General features: G+C 40.9%; 1 protein-coding gene across 3 annotated transcripts in view; it reads left to right on the top strand.

The window, feature by feature from the left end:
* Window positions 1-15,512: 15,512 nt before the first annotated feature.
* The window catches only part of FUBP3 (far upstream element binding protein 3), a 47,088-nt gene continuing 46,555 nt past the window's right edge, over window positions 15,513-16,045 (top strand). For all 3 annotated transcript variants that reach the window (XM_063081726.1, XM_063081727.1, XM_063081725.1), the window contains exon 1: window positions 15,513-15,639. In XM_063081726.1, coding sequence (XP_062937796.1) covers window positions 15,556-15,639 — 84 coding nt within the window. In that variant the 5' untranslated portion in view covers window positions 15,513-15,555. The remainder of the gene's footprint in view (window positions 15,640-16,045) is intronic.

Here is a 16,045-nt window from a genome sequence, read left to right as displayed (position 1 = left end):
TAGTAGACACTCGGCAAATGTTAGTTTCAATCCTTCTATTATCTTTTTTTTTTTTTTTTTTGGCAGCTGGCTGTAAGGGAATCCAAACCTTTGATGTTGGTGTTATCAGCACCACGTTGTAACCAAGTGAGCTAACGGGCCAGCCCTTTTAACCTTCTTTTATCTGATCTGCAATATATTTTTTACACAGTTTTGGTATCTTCACTGTGGACTAAAGGTTAAAGTCTATTTAAAAATGGATTTTTAATTACAAAAGCAATGCACAAATACACACTACTTGTTTAAATCACATTTTTAACATTGCAGGTAAGGCTGAAGTCTCATTTGACTGCCTGTCCTGCACACTGTCCCTCCCTCACCCTCCAGAGGTAATCCCTGTTATCATTTTGTTGTACCTGCCTCAGGCGGTTTTCTAGGCACTTATCCTTTGAAATAAACCATGTGGTTTGTGTGTGCAGCACATTTGATTTGTTTTTACATAAAGAAATCAGACAGATCATATCATTCTATGACTTGCTTTTTTTACTCAATAACATGTCTTGTGATTTACCAATGTCAGTGCAAAAGGAAGGAGGCGGGTGGATCTTGGATCTGGAAGCTGGTCAGACAAACTTCAGGACTGAATGCCTGGAACTCACATGCTGCTTGACTTCAGGACGCTCAACTGTGTTCTTTTCTAGCTTATCTATTTTATCTTTACAAACAAAGCACAATCTGTCTCTGAATCACCTACTAGCCTCAGTTTCCAAGATATAAAACATCCTTGTCTTCCACGCATCTGCCCTGGCTAGTGGGAGAGGCCACTCTGTGTGAAGCATGTTTATTTCCTCTTTACGAGATTATGAAGACAGGTCAGGTGCTACCAGGCCCAGGGCCTGTCCTCAGCACTGGCCCGTTGTCAAGGCCTCTTTTCTTGAGCCTGAGTCTTTTGGAAGTTGTGATAGTCAACAAGAAAAACCAGAAAGACACATGTCAGGTCACCTATGATTCAACCCTGGAGTCAGAAACTGTCCTAGGCCCTGGGCAGTAAAGGGTAAGCCTAGCCCTTAGGGGACTTTTTGAGCCTTAGGTCCGACCCAGCCACTGACTTTGTCCTAGAGATTAAAAGCCTTTAACCAGGAGTGACATTTTGGTGAAAATGAAGCCAGGTTACTTCTTGCTCCCATATGGAGTGGAATTTTCTTTGGAAGCTTCACATAGTTTCATCACAGTCTTGTTCTGGTCAGGTCGTCATTGTTTCTCTCCATAGCCTCCAGGTCCAGAGCCGAGCCAAGCACAACAGCCAAAGTAGAAAGCATAAAACTGGTATTCCTAAAATGAATCTGAAACTGACCCAGGACCCATGTGTGACCAGGAGAAGGGAGCCAGCTTGCCTCTCACACATCCCAGATACTTCCAGCCTCAACCCGATTCACACACACACAAACATACATATACAATTTTAACTATGTCCCTAATTTGGGGAAATCAAAAGTCATGGGATTTTAAGATCCCTAGAAATCCCATAACCTCTGGATAGCAAATATTGCATATATTTGGACAGTCACTGTTCTGGAATCATTGGTGCGTCTTTCTCCTTCTTAGTGAGCAATGTGGCCACCAGCCCCGGTCGATTCAGTGCAATACCCACCACTGGTAATCACCACCCCAGGCTATTTCTATCTGATAACTCATGTCTCTTTCCAGTCACAGACATAAATTGTAGGCTTCTTTATGGATTGGTTATTACCTGGTGTCCTTTGCAGCTCACCCCTGGATTTCATTTCCAGTCTCTATCCTAGTTGTCTTTCTCCTGATATCACGCCTTCCTCTTGACGATGGATTATTGAAGATAAGGACCTTTCAGAGACCCTGGCTTCAACAGTCCATCCACAGGAAGGGCCTTTGTTCAATGAATGGGTAGGTGAATGGAGATGTGGGTGGATGGATGGATGGACGGACGGATGGATGGATGGATGGATGGACGGACGGACGGACGGATGGATGGATGGACTAAAGGAAGGAAGGAAGTTTAGTGCAAAATTCCCAGTAGTCGTTTCTTATTCTCTACACAGAATGAAAGGACGCAACTTCATAGGAAACCAAATAATTTTGTATTGGTCTAGACGAGGAAGAAGACAACTCTGTCCAATGTTTGGGTTAAAATGGGGGAGGAGGAGTGTGTCCAATGGGGCACACGCATTCCTGAATGCTGCGTTAGCATGACCCACTTGAATTCATCCTCTTCTCCCAAATCTGATTCTTCTCGCACACACAGACTGTTTTGGTGTCACCATTTGCAGTGGACAAGAGTCATTCATTTCCATTGTGCCCATTTTTCTTCTGGTAACAGCTATCTTTTCCTTGGGAGATTGATCCCTTCACCCAGGCTCAAGATCCATGGCTCTGAGATCTCTGAGATCTTAGAGATCTACAGGTGAGATCTGTGACTCAACTCCCTGCCCCAAAAAGGGATTGTGTAATCTTTCTTCCAAGATATCATTATGGAATTTTCAAACAGAGCAAAGTTGAAACAATTTCATAGTGGAAACCTGCTAACCCACCACTTAGATTCTACTATTAACGTTTTACTACACTCGCTTTAACTCATGTCTATCCATCTATCCATCCCTCCATCAAGCAATTAATCCATCTAATTTTCGGTGCATTTCAAAGTAAATTGCAGACATCAGTACACTTCCTCCTAAATATGTATAATTGGCTAGTGTCAACTATTTATTTACATGTTTTTACTTTTTTGGTAACATTTACATAGAATAAAATACACAAACCTTGGCATTTGCTGAGTTTTGTATAAACCACGTAGCCCAGATCCCTATCAATATATCAAACATTACCACCACCCCTAGAAAGTCCCCTCATCTCTCTTTCCAGTCAGTCTCCACCCTCAATGCCCAGAGGCAACTGCTATTTTGACTTTTCCACCTGGGCTACATCCAGTTTTAGGCTATTACAAAGCTGTTATGAAAATTACTGTACAACTTTTTTTTTGCAGACACGTGTTTTCATTTCTCCTGGGTAAATATGTAGGAGCAGAATTGCTGGGTTATAGGGCCGACCCTGTGGTGCACTCGGGAGAGTGCAGCGCTGGGAGCGCAGCAGTGCTCCCGCCGCAGGTTCGGATCCTATATAAGGATGGCCGGTGCACTCACTGGCTGAGCGAGGTACGGCCGGTCACAAAATTGCTGGGTTATAGAGTGGGTATATTTTCAGTTTAAGAAGCATCCACTTCTTTTTTCTAAGTCATACCATTTTAGATCCCATGAGCAATGTGTGAGTTCCACTTGCTCCACAACATTGCCAACATTTAGCATGGCTGGTCTTCTCGGTTTCAGCCATTCAGGTGGGTGTATAGTGGTTTTAATTTGCATTTGCCTAATGACTGATAATGCTGAGCACATTTTCTTGTGTTTATTGACCATTATTTATCTTCCTTTATGCAGTGTCCACCCACATTTTTTTTTTCTTTTTTGCCCATTTAACTGGTTTGTCATTTTTATTATTGAGCTGTAGGAGGGTTTTTTTTAAGTATATATATCATAAATACTACTCCCTTGTCAAATACATGTTTTGAAGACATTTTCTCCCAGTCTATGGCTGCCTTTCTATATTCTTAGTGTTTTGGTGAGCATGTAATCTGGCCTACACTAATTCGTAAGCCTCACTGCCATGGCCACAGAGATTATTTCAGGGATGGGTACGTGACCCAGTCAAGCCAGAGTTCCTTTCTAGGAATGCTGGGACAAAAACAGGTTCTCTTTGCGAGTGGATATGAGCTTGAGGAGATGTACTCTCTTGCTCTTGGTGTCCCTCCATCTCACCAGGTTGTGAGAGACCTCGTCTGAGAATGCATCCAGGCCGGGGAAAGCAGAGCCCAGAGACAGACAGAGAAACCAGGCCTCAGAGACACTGAGTCCCTGCATCAGGCTCCAGGCAGTCAAACTGCAGCCCACGTAGACTCACAAATTCTTGCCTTTCCACCTTTGTTCACACTCCTCCTCCACAAGGAATGCTCTCTGCCTTCTCTCCAAGGAGCCGTGTTGCCCATCTCAGGTGCTGCCTTTGCCATCATATTCTCTCTGATCTCTCTTGGCTTTTCTCTGCCCATCCCAAAGTGACCTCCTCCTCTTCTGAGTGCTGAATATTGCTGGCATCTCTTAATGCATATTATTTATAGCCATGTATTAGTAGTCGTATGTATGTATTACTTTTTTTAAAAACTACAGGCTCCTTTGTACCTGGATCCACATCTGACCTTGGTATTATTCACATAATATGGCCTATGAGAATATTTACAGGTAGAGATTTTTGGAGGCGGGAGCACAGAGAACCTTAATTTTCTACATGAGGTATTCCTGTAGCTCTTTGTAGAAGAAAATATTGCTTTTGCATTAAGAAAAAAATAAATAAGTAGAGGTGTTAAAACTTATTGAATGAACAAATGAACAAATGAGTATATTTAGTAGCTTTCATTCCACTCTGGAATGTCTACATTCCAACTTCCACAGGGGTGCCATCAATGCCAAATTTTCCCCTTTTGATTCCCCTTTCACTTGCTCCCCTCCTTTTTATTTGGTTTATTACCACCAAAAGCCCAAAGCAACAATCAGGGATGACTAAGGTAGCCAGACCAGTGCATAAGAAGGGGGGCCTTTCATGCAACTGTTTTTTCTACTCCTTGCATGACCACTCATCCTAATTTTCCCAGGATTTTCCTGGTTTTAGCACCAAAAGTTCCATATTCGAGAAAAGCCTCATTTCAAGGAAAACCTGAATGGCTAGTTACCCTACCTACTCCCCTCCTCCCAGCAGCTGGTAGCCTCTATTATACTTCTAGTCTCTATGAACTTTTCCATGCTAGACACCTCATATAAGTGGAATCATACAGTATTTGTCCTTTTGTGTCTGGCTTAATTCATTTAGCATAAGATTTTCAAGGTTTACCTATGTTATAGCATTCATCAGAATTTCATTCCTTAAGGCTGAATAATATTCCATTGTATTTATATACCACATTTTGTTTATCCATTCATCTGCTGATGGACATCTGGATTGTTTCCACCTTTTAGCTATTGCAAATAATGCTGCTATGAGCATTAGTGTAAACAGATCCCTTTTTTGTTTAAGTCAGTCAGTGACAAGTTTTGTTTTAGACAATCAGAAGATTCTTAACGAAGACAAGTAATGAGAAACCATAACCTCTAAAGCCAGATGGCCTCCTGCCTTACAAGAATGAACAATACAACTTCAATGTGACCCCATGCCCGTGTGGAATTCTGAATGGGAAAATCTAGGTGGGAATAAACACTGGGAGTTAGAAAATGACTTATGCATTTTGCACTATTCCATTCTACCAGGGCCCTGTAGTCAGGAGAATCAAGGCAGTAATTGAAGATAGCAGAGTTTAGGATGTAGAAGCTTTTGGTAGGCAGGAGTTATAGAATAAATATGTAGGCAGAAGCTCAAAGGGAAGAAGTGTTTGAAACATGACACTGTTTTCATCTTCAAGCCTCAGAACCTGGTAAATTCATTCACATAATTTTTTCTATAAATGTTTACTAAGCATCTATTAAATGTCTACTTAGAACTGAGAATGTAGTGGTAAAATATACCTGAAATAACCCCTGCTCTCTTATAACATCCAATCTAGCAGGGTCTGGCTCATAGTAGATGCTCTATATATGTTTTGAGTGAATGATTTAAGAAACATTTCTGTATGCTTCAGGCATTTATGTGCGGACAGCTTTTGACAAATGTCATATCTGAACAAATTTCTTCTGATTAGAAGTAAAAAGCCATCCATATCACATGAAAAATAAAACCTCATACAGTGTCCGGGGCTGGTCAATCTGATGGTGATGTTCCAATTTGGCAAGGTTTTCATGGACCATATTTTTTTACCCTGCCCCAGACATCTGTCAGATATCACCCTTACCTGCTGCAATAAAGACAAAAATGAAGGTTCTCAGACTTTTTGAGGGTAGATTTTGAAAGACCATCTTGGGACCTTATGTAGAACATCAGACCATATCCTATGTTCAGAATTGGCATCCTATTTACAATGGCTGGTTGAATGCACATGTGTAAATCTTCTATCTGACAGCCCCACCAAAATGAAAGTAAAGATATTAAAAGTTACGGAGCCACAACATCAAAGTGCGTGGGAGGGAGAGCAGCAGCTGCCAAGTGGTACTAACAAATTTCTGGAAGGCTTAAATTGGAAGGCAGGGTAGCAACTCATGAAGCAGAGCAGAAGCAAAGAATCTTCGTAGATGAGACTGTAACAGAGGAAGGTACACATGTCCTACAAAACACCTGGGAGTTTCACAACTCAGAAAAACAAGGTAAAGCAGGAGCAAGAGTAAGGCCAAAAACACAAACAAACAGACAAGCAAACTGGTTGATGGTCTGCTAAAAAAATAAATAAACGTTCTCCAGAGGATTCTAACAGGACCCAGAGTCTACACACGTAATATTCACAATGTCCAGGATACAGCCCAAAATCTCTGGACATACCAATAACCAGGAAAATGTGATCAGTTCTTAAAGGAAAAGACAGTCATCAGATAGAAGCCCTGAGATGATACTAATGAAGGAATTAGAAGAGACTGTAAAGCAGCTATTTCAACTGCACACCACAGATAAAAGTAAATTTGAAATGAATGGAAAGATGAGAAAACAATATCTGAAATATAAATTTCACTGAATGGGCTAAATAGCAGAATGGAGATGATGGAGGAAAGAGCCAATGAACTTGAAGATGTATCAATAGAAATCATGCAATCTGAAGAATGGGGTGGGGGTTGGGATTTGAAAAAATAAACAGAGCCTTGGGGAATTCGGTGACAATATCAAAAGATCAAACATGTGTGTCATTGAAGTCACAGAGGAGTGGAAAATAGATTGGAACAGAAAAAAAATTGAAGAAATAATGGCCAAAACCTTGCCAAATTTGAAGAAAAGCAAAATGTACATATTCAAGGTCAGTGAGCCCCAAATGCAAAGAAATCCATGCCAAGAAACATCATCATCAAATTTCCGAAAAATAAAGGATAAAGAAAAAATCTTGAAAGCAGATACAGAAAAATAATCCATCATATATAGGGAAATGAATATTTTAAATATTAAAGATTTCTCATCAGAGACCACAGAGGCCAGAAGACAGTGGAATAACATCTTTAAAGTGCTGAAAGAAAAAAACCTGTCATTTGAGAATTCCATATTGAGCAAAAACATCCTTCTTCAGGAATGAAGATGCAATTATGACCTTCTCAAATAAAGGAAAACTAAGAATTCATCACGAGCACACCTGCACTAAAAGAAAATCTAAAGGAGGTTCTGGAGGCTGACGAAAAATGGTAACAGATGGAAACCTGAAACTTAAGTAATAAAAGAAGAGCAAGTAAAACGGTAAATATCTGTGTAAATATAAAAATTATTATTCTTTCCTTGAGTTCTTTAAAATATATATGACTGTTGAATTTAAAAATTATAACATTATCTGGTGGGATTTTCAGTGTAGATAGATGTGATACTCATGACAACTATAACATAAAAAGGAAAGAGACCTACAGAGTTGTAAGGTATCTACATTTTACCTAAAGTGGCAAAATATCCACTCTAAATAGACTTAGAAAAGTTAGGTATGTATATTTTAATCCCTAGGGCAATCACTAAAAAAGCATACGAAGGAATATAGTCAAAAAGCAAATAGATAAATTAAAATGGAATACTAAAAAAAATTCAAATAATCCAGAAGAAGACAGAAAGGGGAAATGGATGAGCAAGAACAGAGGGGACAAACAGAATACAAACAATAAACTGGAAGCCCTAAATCAAGGTGAGTCAATAAGTACATTAAATGCAAATGGTCTAAATATACCAATTAAAAGACAGAGATGGCCAGATTACATTTTTTTTAAAGACCCAGTTAACTACAGAAACCCAATTTCAATATAAAGATACAGATAAGTTAAAAGTAAAAGGATGGTTTGGATCCCCACACCAGCCAGCCACCCCCACCCCAAAAAAGTTAAAGGATACAAAGATGAATAAAGATATATAAAGCAAATAATAATTTTTTTTAAAAGCGGGGGTGGCTACATTAATATTAGATACAGTAGCCTTCAAAACAATATTACTGGAGATAAAAAGTGACATTACAAAATAACTAACAAGTCAATTCACCAAGGAGACATGACAATCCCCTCTTGCCCCTTTGCCTCCTGACACCATGGTTCTTCCTCATGTGGCCCTGCATGGCATAGCATGGTATGTCTCCTGTTTCTATCTGAGTATAAATTGCTTCCTTCATGACAATCATTTCTATGTCTGCGTGTCTTACCATACCTGATTAAAACAAATTCTGGGTGCATTTTTAGAATATCTGAGTAGTCCTACATTTACTGAAGAAATTGAATTCATATTATGAAATCTTCCAACAACAACAACAAAACAACAAACAAAAACCCTCTAGGCCTAGATGACTTCACTGGAAAATTCTACAAAATATTTAAGAAAAAGATAAGACCAATTATACACAAATTCTTCCAGAAAATAGAAAAGCATGTAATACCTCCCAACTCATTTTATGAGGCCAACGTTACCTTGATACAAAACCAAAGACATTACAAGAAAACTACAGACCATTATTCCTAATAAACGCAATGTTCAACATACTACTAGCAAATCAAATCCAGCAAAAAGCATAATCATCATGACCAAGTAGGATTTATTATTGAAAAGAAAGGCTGCTTCAGCATTTGAGGATCAATTAATGTAATTCATCAAATGAATAGGCTAAAGAATAAAAATCATATCATCTTAATAGATACAGAAAAGGCATTTGACACAATTCAACATTTGCTTATGATTTTAAAAACTGTCAGGTAACTAGGAATACAAGGGAACTTCCTTAACTTGATAAAGGACATCTGCAAAAACCTACAGCTAACATGATACATAACAGTCAATGACTGAATGCCTCCCTCTCCTACCCAACCCCTGCCGAGATCAGGAACATTTCAAGGATGTGTGCTCTCACAATTCCTGTTTGATATTGTATTGGAGTTCCTAGCCAGTGCAATAGGCAGGAAAAAAAAAAAGGCACACATATTGGAAAGAAAGAAAGAAATTATCTCTATTTACAGACGACATGATTGTCTACATAGAAAATTTCAGGAAATCCACCCATATAAGCTACTAAAGCTAATAAGTGAGTTTAGGAAGGTTTAGACATAAAAGTTCAATATAAAAAAAAATCAATTAATTTCTATATACCAGCAATGGACAACTGAGAATCAAAATTTTAAAAAGTGACATTTACAATAACATCAGAAAACTATGAAATATTTAGATACAAATCTTACAAAATGAGTGCAGGATCTGTAAGCTGAAAACTACCAAACACTGGGCAGGAAATCAAAGACCAAAATAAATAAAGATGTATATACTGTTAATGGATTGGAAGACTTGCTATTTTAAGATGTCAGTTTTCCCCAGATTGATCTATAGATTCGAAATGATCTTAATCAAAATCCCAACAGAATTTTTTTGTAGATTTCAGCAAGCTATTCTAAAATTTATATGCTGAGACAAGGGAACTTGAATAGCCAAAACGGTTTTGAAAAAGAAAAATGAATTTGGAGAACTTAAACTATCTGATTTTAAGATTTGCTATAAAGCTATTGTAATCAAGACAGTATGGTGATGGTGAAAAGTAGGCACATATGTCAATGGAACAGTTTAAATTGTCCAGAAATAGATCTACACCTGTGTGGTTAATTGGGTTTTGTTTTGTTTTGTTTTGTTTTGTTTTGTTTTGTTTTGTTTTGTTTTGTTTTGTTTTTTACAAAGTACAAAGGCAATTCAATGGAGAAAGGATAATCCCTTTTATAATTCGTACTGAAACTATTAGACATCCTTATGAAAACAGAATGAATCTTGACCCATTCCTCACACCTTATGCAAAAGTTAACTCAGTATGAATCACAGACTAAATGCAAAACCTAGAACTATAAGACTTGTAGAAGAAAAGCTGGGAGAAAATCTTCATGACCTTGGGCTAGGCAGTTCTCTTAGATAAAACACCGAAAGTACAATATATAAAAGAAAAAAATGATAAATTGGGCTTCATCAAAATTTAAAAACTTCTGCTATTCAAAAGAATGCAAAAGACAAGCCACAAACTGAAAGAAAAATACTTGCAGATCACATATCTTATAAAAGACTAGTATACAGAGTATATAAAGAACCTCACCACTAGTAAGAAAACAGCCTAATTTTTTTTTTTTAAAGATGACCAGTAAGGGGTTCTTAACCCTTGACTTGGTGTCATCAGCACCACGCTCTCCCAAGTGAGCCATGGGCTGGCCCTAGCCTAATTTTTTAAATGGGCAAAAGTTTTGAACAGATAGCTTACAAATATATATATACATATGTGTGTGAATGGCAAACAATCACATGAAAAGATAATCAACAGCATTATTTATTACATAAATGCAAATTAAAACCGCAAAGAGACACTACTACAACCTTATTAGAATAACTAAAATTTAAAATGTTGACCATACCAAATGTGAAGAAACTGAAACCTTTACAAACTGCTGATGCAAAGTGGTACAACCACTTCAGAAAGCAGGTTTGCAGTTTCCTAAAAAGTTAAATGTACACCTACCATATGATGCAACCATTCCACTCCTAGGTATTTACCCCAAGGGAAATAATAGCACATGTCCATATAGATACTTACATTCATAGCAACTTTATTTATAATAGCCAAAAATAGGAATTGTCCAAATGTCCACCAACAGGTAACTAGATAAACAAATTGTGGTATATCCATTCAATGGAATACTACCTGGCAATAAAAAGGAATGAACTATTGATACACAACACAACATGGATGAATCGCAGAATAATTATGCTGTGTGAAATAATCTGGACAAAAGGAGTACATACTGTATGCTTCCACTTATACAAAAGTCTGGAAAACACAAACTAATCTGTAGTGACAGAAAGCAGATCAGTGGTTGTCTGTGGATGGAGAGGTGGAATGGAGTAATTACAAGGGGGCATGAGGAAACTTTTGGGGGTGGCAGATATGTTCATTACCTTGATGGTAGTGATGGTTTCACAGGTGTATACATATGTAAAAGAGTTTCAAATATGTTCAGGTTATTGTATATTGAATTTTCCTTAGGGCTGATCAGTTAGCCCAGTTGGTTAGAGCACGGTGCTGAAAACACCAAGATCCTGGGTTCCATCCCTGTACTGACCAGCCACCAAAAACAAACAAACAAAAACAATAACAAAAAAAACAAACAAAAAAAACCTTCCAAACTTGCTTCAATAAAGCTGTTCAAAAAAATACTAGATGTTGGAAGAAAATGAGTTATGCCTTCAATGTTCTAACGGAGAATTATTTACAACCCAGAGTTCAATAAGTGTAAGAACCCAAATGCCCCAAGGGATCACACCCTGATCACATAAGTCCTTCTCGGCCACACCCCATCATGGCGCTGGTTGCCCTTCTCTTCCGTACTCTCCTTCCCGCCCGCGCGAATGGCACGCCAATCAGCTCATCCCAAGCCCCATGCGGTATGCTAAGTAGGGATTGTATTTTAAGCCAATCAGCCTTCCCTAAAAGCCCTATATATATGTGTGTGTGCTGCCTAATAAACGAGCTCTCTCTGGTAGATCATCAACTGGTGCCGACTTGTCCTGTCAATAACTAGCTACATCATTAAGTGTGAGAGCAGAATAGATTGTTTCACAATAGCACAATCCCAGAAAATTTACTTGCCATGTACTCTTTCTTGGGAATTTTCTTGAGGACATAGTACTACTCTATGAAGAATAAGGTGGTATGAGGACAAGAGTGAAATCATCAGGGATATATTTATTTATGATATTACCCTGTTAAGCGTAGATTCTTTTATTTAATTTTTTTTTTTTTTTTTTTTTTTTTTTTGTGGCTGGCCAGTACAGGGATGGGAACCCTTGGCCTTGGTGTCATAACACTGTTCTGTTAGCTGAGCTAACCGGCCAGCCCAAAGGTAGATTCTAATTTTTCACTCCAATGGTAAGATGATGAGCATTCTTTTCAATGATCAGATCCCTCATGTTGCTTCAAGGAGTGTCTTTGTCCTTGGTCAGTGTTGGGGTAACTCTACTTTGCTTTTTAATTTTTAGATTTCATACTGACATGCTCTTTAGTTTGCACTTAAAATTCCAGCGACATTTCCTTGACATTGGAGAAGTTCTGGTGTGGGGACCTGTGGAAAATCTCTAAATGGAGAATTGCTCATTCACAAAGAATTACTGCTCTGAGCTATTTTTGCCTCAGAGACAAAGAAAGGCAGTGCAGATCTTGGGATGGGAATGCGAGGCGTCCCTAAATTATAAGTGACCAGATGCCAAGGATCTTCAGGGTAGTTAATGAATACCAGAAACCAGCTATGTTTTATCATTTAGAGTAAAGATTTACTGTATAGTATTTCTCACACATTTCGTTTGTTTGTTTTGTTTTGTTTTGGGCCCCTAACCAGTACAGGGATCTGAACCCTTGACCTTGGTGTTATCACTGTGCTGCTCTAACCAAGCAAGCCAACATGCCAGCCCTCCACACATATTTTTTTCTCTTGATTTCTTTGGAAAATTATATCACTGTTCAAAAACATTTGCTCTTTCTCCCTGGAGGTAGATTGTATTTCTCTGCCACTTTGCCAATGCTTGGCCATGGCTTGTTTTGGCCAATTAAATGTGAGCAGAAGTGCAACATGTCACTTCTAGGCAAAAGCTTCACCCTTCTGCATCCTATTGACATCAGGCTTTGCCATGTGACTCTCTTTGGCCAGTGAAACGAGAGCAAAAGGAGAGCCCGTCTCTCAATCTCTTGACGCGGAAGCTTTAAAAACCAGTTCATGCTCTGCCACTCTTTTTTCCCTCTGCCTTCATGAAGTTTAGTGTTGGAGACAGAAGCTGCTCTATCATTCTTGGTTGAAGAGTAAAGACGACATGCAGCAGAGGCACAATTTCAGCTACGTTCAGGTAGCAGGAGTGAGAGAATAACCCATATTGTTGCAAGCCACTGAGATTTTGTTACTGTAGCATTACGTAGAATCTCCTTACTGATACAATTTCATTTTAGGGTGATTTCTAGTTGGTAACACCTAAGGAAGAGGATTTAAATGTCATCAGTAACATATCTCCAAGTCTCAGGGTGGGATGGATTATTTAGGTGACAGTCTCACGCAAAGCTAGTCACAACCACGGTGTGTAAATTTTTTTCCTTTTCTTTTTTTTTTTTTTTTTTTTTAACCTCTGAGAATCTTTCCTTGTATTCTTTGGGAAAAAATCATTCTCATTCAATCATTTCACAAATATTGAGAGCCAACGAAATGCCAGGCATTGTGCTAGGTACAAGGCAGAGCAACAAACAAAGCAAACATGGTCCCTGTCTCAGTAGAGGTTTTATTCTAGTGGAAAAGACAGACAATAAACAATTACACAATGACTTAAAGGCAACGGTGATAAGTGCTAAGAAGACGGCTAAGATGATGAAGTCCAGGGTGTTAGCAGAACATATAACAGTGGACCTGATGGGGCCTGGGTCATCTTATTATGTGCCCCCAGAAATAAGCGACCTGTCCAAAATTACTCACCCAGTAAAAGATGGGGAACCAGAACGCTGTCTTTCTACTTAGTCATTCTGTGGTCTTTGGACCAAACCTTCAATGCACCTTATATTGGAGCCAATAACCCTGTTTTCACTGTTTATATTCACAGGGAGAGCCAGCTGCAATATGGATAAGCAAATATTCTCATCTCAGAGATTAAAAAAAAAAAAATCAAAACAGACGTATCATTGATATTGGGTCAGTTGAACCATCCCTGTTCCTAAAGGTTGATGTCATATCCTTGATTTTTATAAGTATAGCAAAGTTAAAACCCTCAACACAGCCAAGCTGGACAACAAATAGATGTGTTGGCATAGTCCTGTCTCATGACAGCACTTCAGCAACAACACAGAAAATTATGTGCTTTCCTCTACGGACTGAAACATTTTTTTCTGAAAGCGATCGTCTTCAATCCTGCAATTTTGCCAGACTCTTTTATTTTGCCGTAATCTAGGAATTATTTCAATTTAGCATCATTCAATTCAACAAAAGTTTACTAAGCACCTACTATGGGCCATACTCTAGAGATACAGGGGAAAAATGTGTCTGCTCTAAAGGACTCACAGTCTAGGAGTGAAGTCATTAACAAATAAGGAGCTGTGCTTTCATTATTAGCCAGTTACTCCTCATACTTCTTTCGAAAGCTCGAAGCTCTCCTAGCATGCTGACACCATGGGGAAGAGGTGGGAGATCATCAGAAGAAGACATATTAGATTTAATTTATTTCTTTTCTTGGCACTCATCTTCCTTCATAACTTTAGGTGGGTGTAAAATGCTTGATAACGTGGTTCTCCATTAAAATCCAACTTCTTGGCACCAAAGGGTTTGGGAAATCTTAAAGGGCAATCCATGTCAATCCAAAAATGGGCAGCCCAATTTGGACCTTCCACTAACAAGATGTGTGTCGGAGCCTCTGACCTTTGTTACTTTTCGGGGGGGGGGGGGGTCCGCTTGCTCATTTATAAGAAGATCCACCTCAAAAGCTAGAGTGCATTCCAGCACTAAGATTCCTTCCCTTGCTTTGAAAAATCTATACCTGGTCACTCCCCTTTTTAAAGTTACTGCAGTATTCTAAGAAACCCCCTTGCAATATGGGTTTTGACTCAGCAGGCACGGACGCAGTGATGGTCCTGTGGTATTTCCTGTTCCCCCACAGTCCCAGAGTCCGTGAAGGAATGTATAAGAGGACGCCACGCTGGCTTTCCAGTGGCAGCGTCCTTCGTGAGCGGTGTCACCAGGCAACCCCAAGGAGACGTGGCCTTGGCCCATCCTCTTGCAAACTGATTGCGGTGCATGAGCTGGGGCCGGAACTCCCTGCAAACGTGGGACACTGACATTTTGTGGTGCTGTCCCTTGCCCTCCGTGCCTCACTCTGGTCTTCACGGTGCCATTTCAAAGCGCTCCGTCCCAGTATTCCAAACCAATGGTCTTTCTGAGAGAGGGGCTGCCACGGGCCAGGCTTTGAGTGAATCACGCCTGCTCCGGGTCTTGGGAAAGCCACGTCACTCCTCTCTGAGATTCCAAAAGGCCGGCAGCCGGACACCTCGGGGCCACAGCCGAGCCTCAAAGTCCTGTCCCATTAACGACGGCCCTGAACCAAGTCCCGTCCGGGAGGGCGGGGTCGGGACCTGGCCCTCGAGACCGGACAGCAAGCCCCGCGCCCTGGGACCGCCCCCCACGCCACGGCCCCGCCCCCACTTCCGGCCGGACAGCGGTCACGTGCCCTCACCCCGCCCCCCAGACGCGGCTCCGCTCGTATCGAGCGTCCGGGCTTCCCTTCCGCCGGAAGTGGAGCGACTTTCCCTTTCCGGCTACGGGTCCCCAAGCGGAGCTGGAGGCCGGACCTGGGAGCCGGGCGGCGGCGGCGGGGGCGGTCATGGCGGATCTGGTGCAGGGGCAGAGTGCTCCAGTGGGGATGAAGGCGGAGGGCTTCGTGGACGCCCTGCACCGGGTCCGGCAGGTACGGTCGCGGCCGGCTGACGGGAGCGCAGAGCCCGAGGCGGGGCCCGGCGGGGAGGAGGGGTCGGGCTTGGGGGCGGGAGGCAGCTTGGGCCGACGCCTCAGCTGGGCCCGACAGTTCCTTGGGGCTCCTGCAGCCGGGAGGAGCCGGGGGATGAGGCGCCACCGCGAGGCCCAGGCCCGGCCTGTCGGGCGGGTCTCCCAGGTGTCTAAAGCCGCTGGGAAAGGGTTTGTCCATTGCGCCACCGCACCGGGGCTGGACCTACAGGGCAGCCAGAATGAGGTTCGCGAGGACAGGGGTCTGGGGAGCTTGCGGTGAGGATACGGGTGTAGACCCAAGGCGGCTGTCTCACGCCCAGTAGCTTGTTAAAACTTGGAAAACATCGTCCTTGGACTTCCTGTATTTC

Source organism: Cynocephalus volans, chromosome 17, assembly GCF_027409185.1.
Source record: "Cynocephalus volans isolate mCynVol1 chromosome 17, mCynVol1.pri, whole genome shotgun sequence".
Classification (NCBI taxonomy): domain Eukaryota; kingdom Metazoa; phylum Chordata; class Mammalia; order Dermoptera; family Cynocephalidae; genus Cynocephalus; species Cynocephalus volans.
Note: the sequence above shows the minus strand (reverse complement) of the source record. Positions and strands in the feature narration are given on the sequence as shown.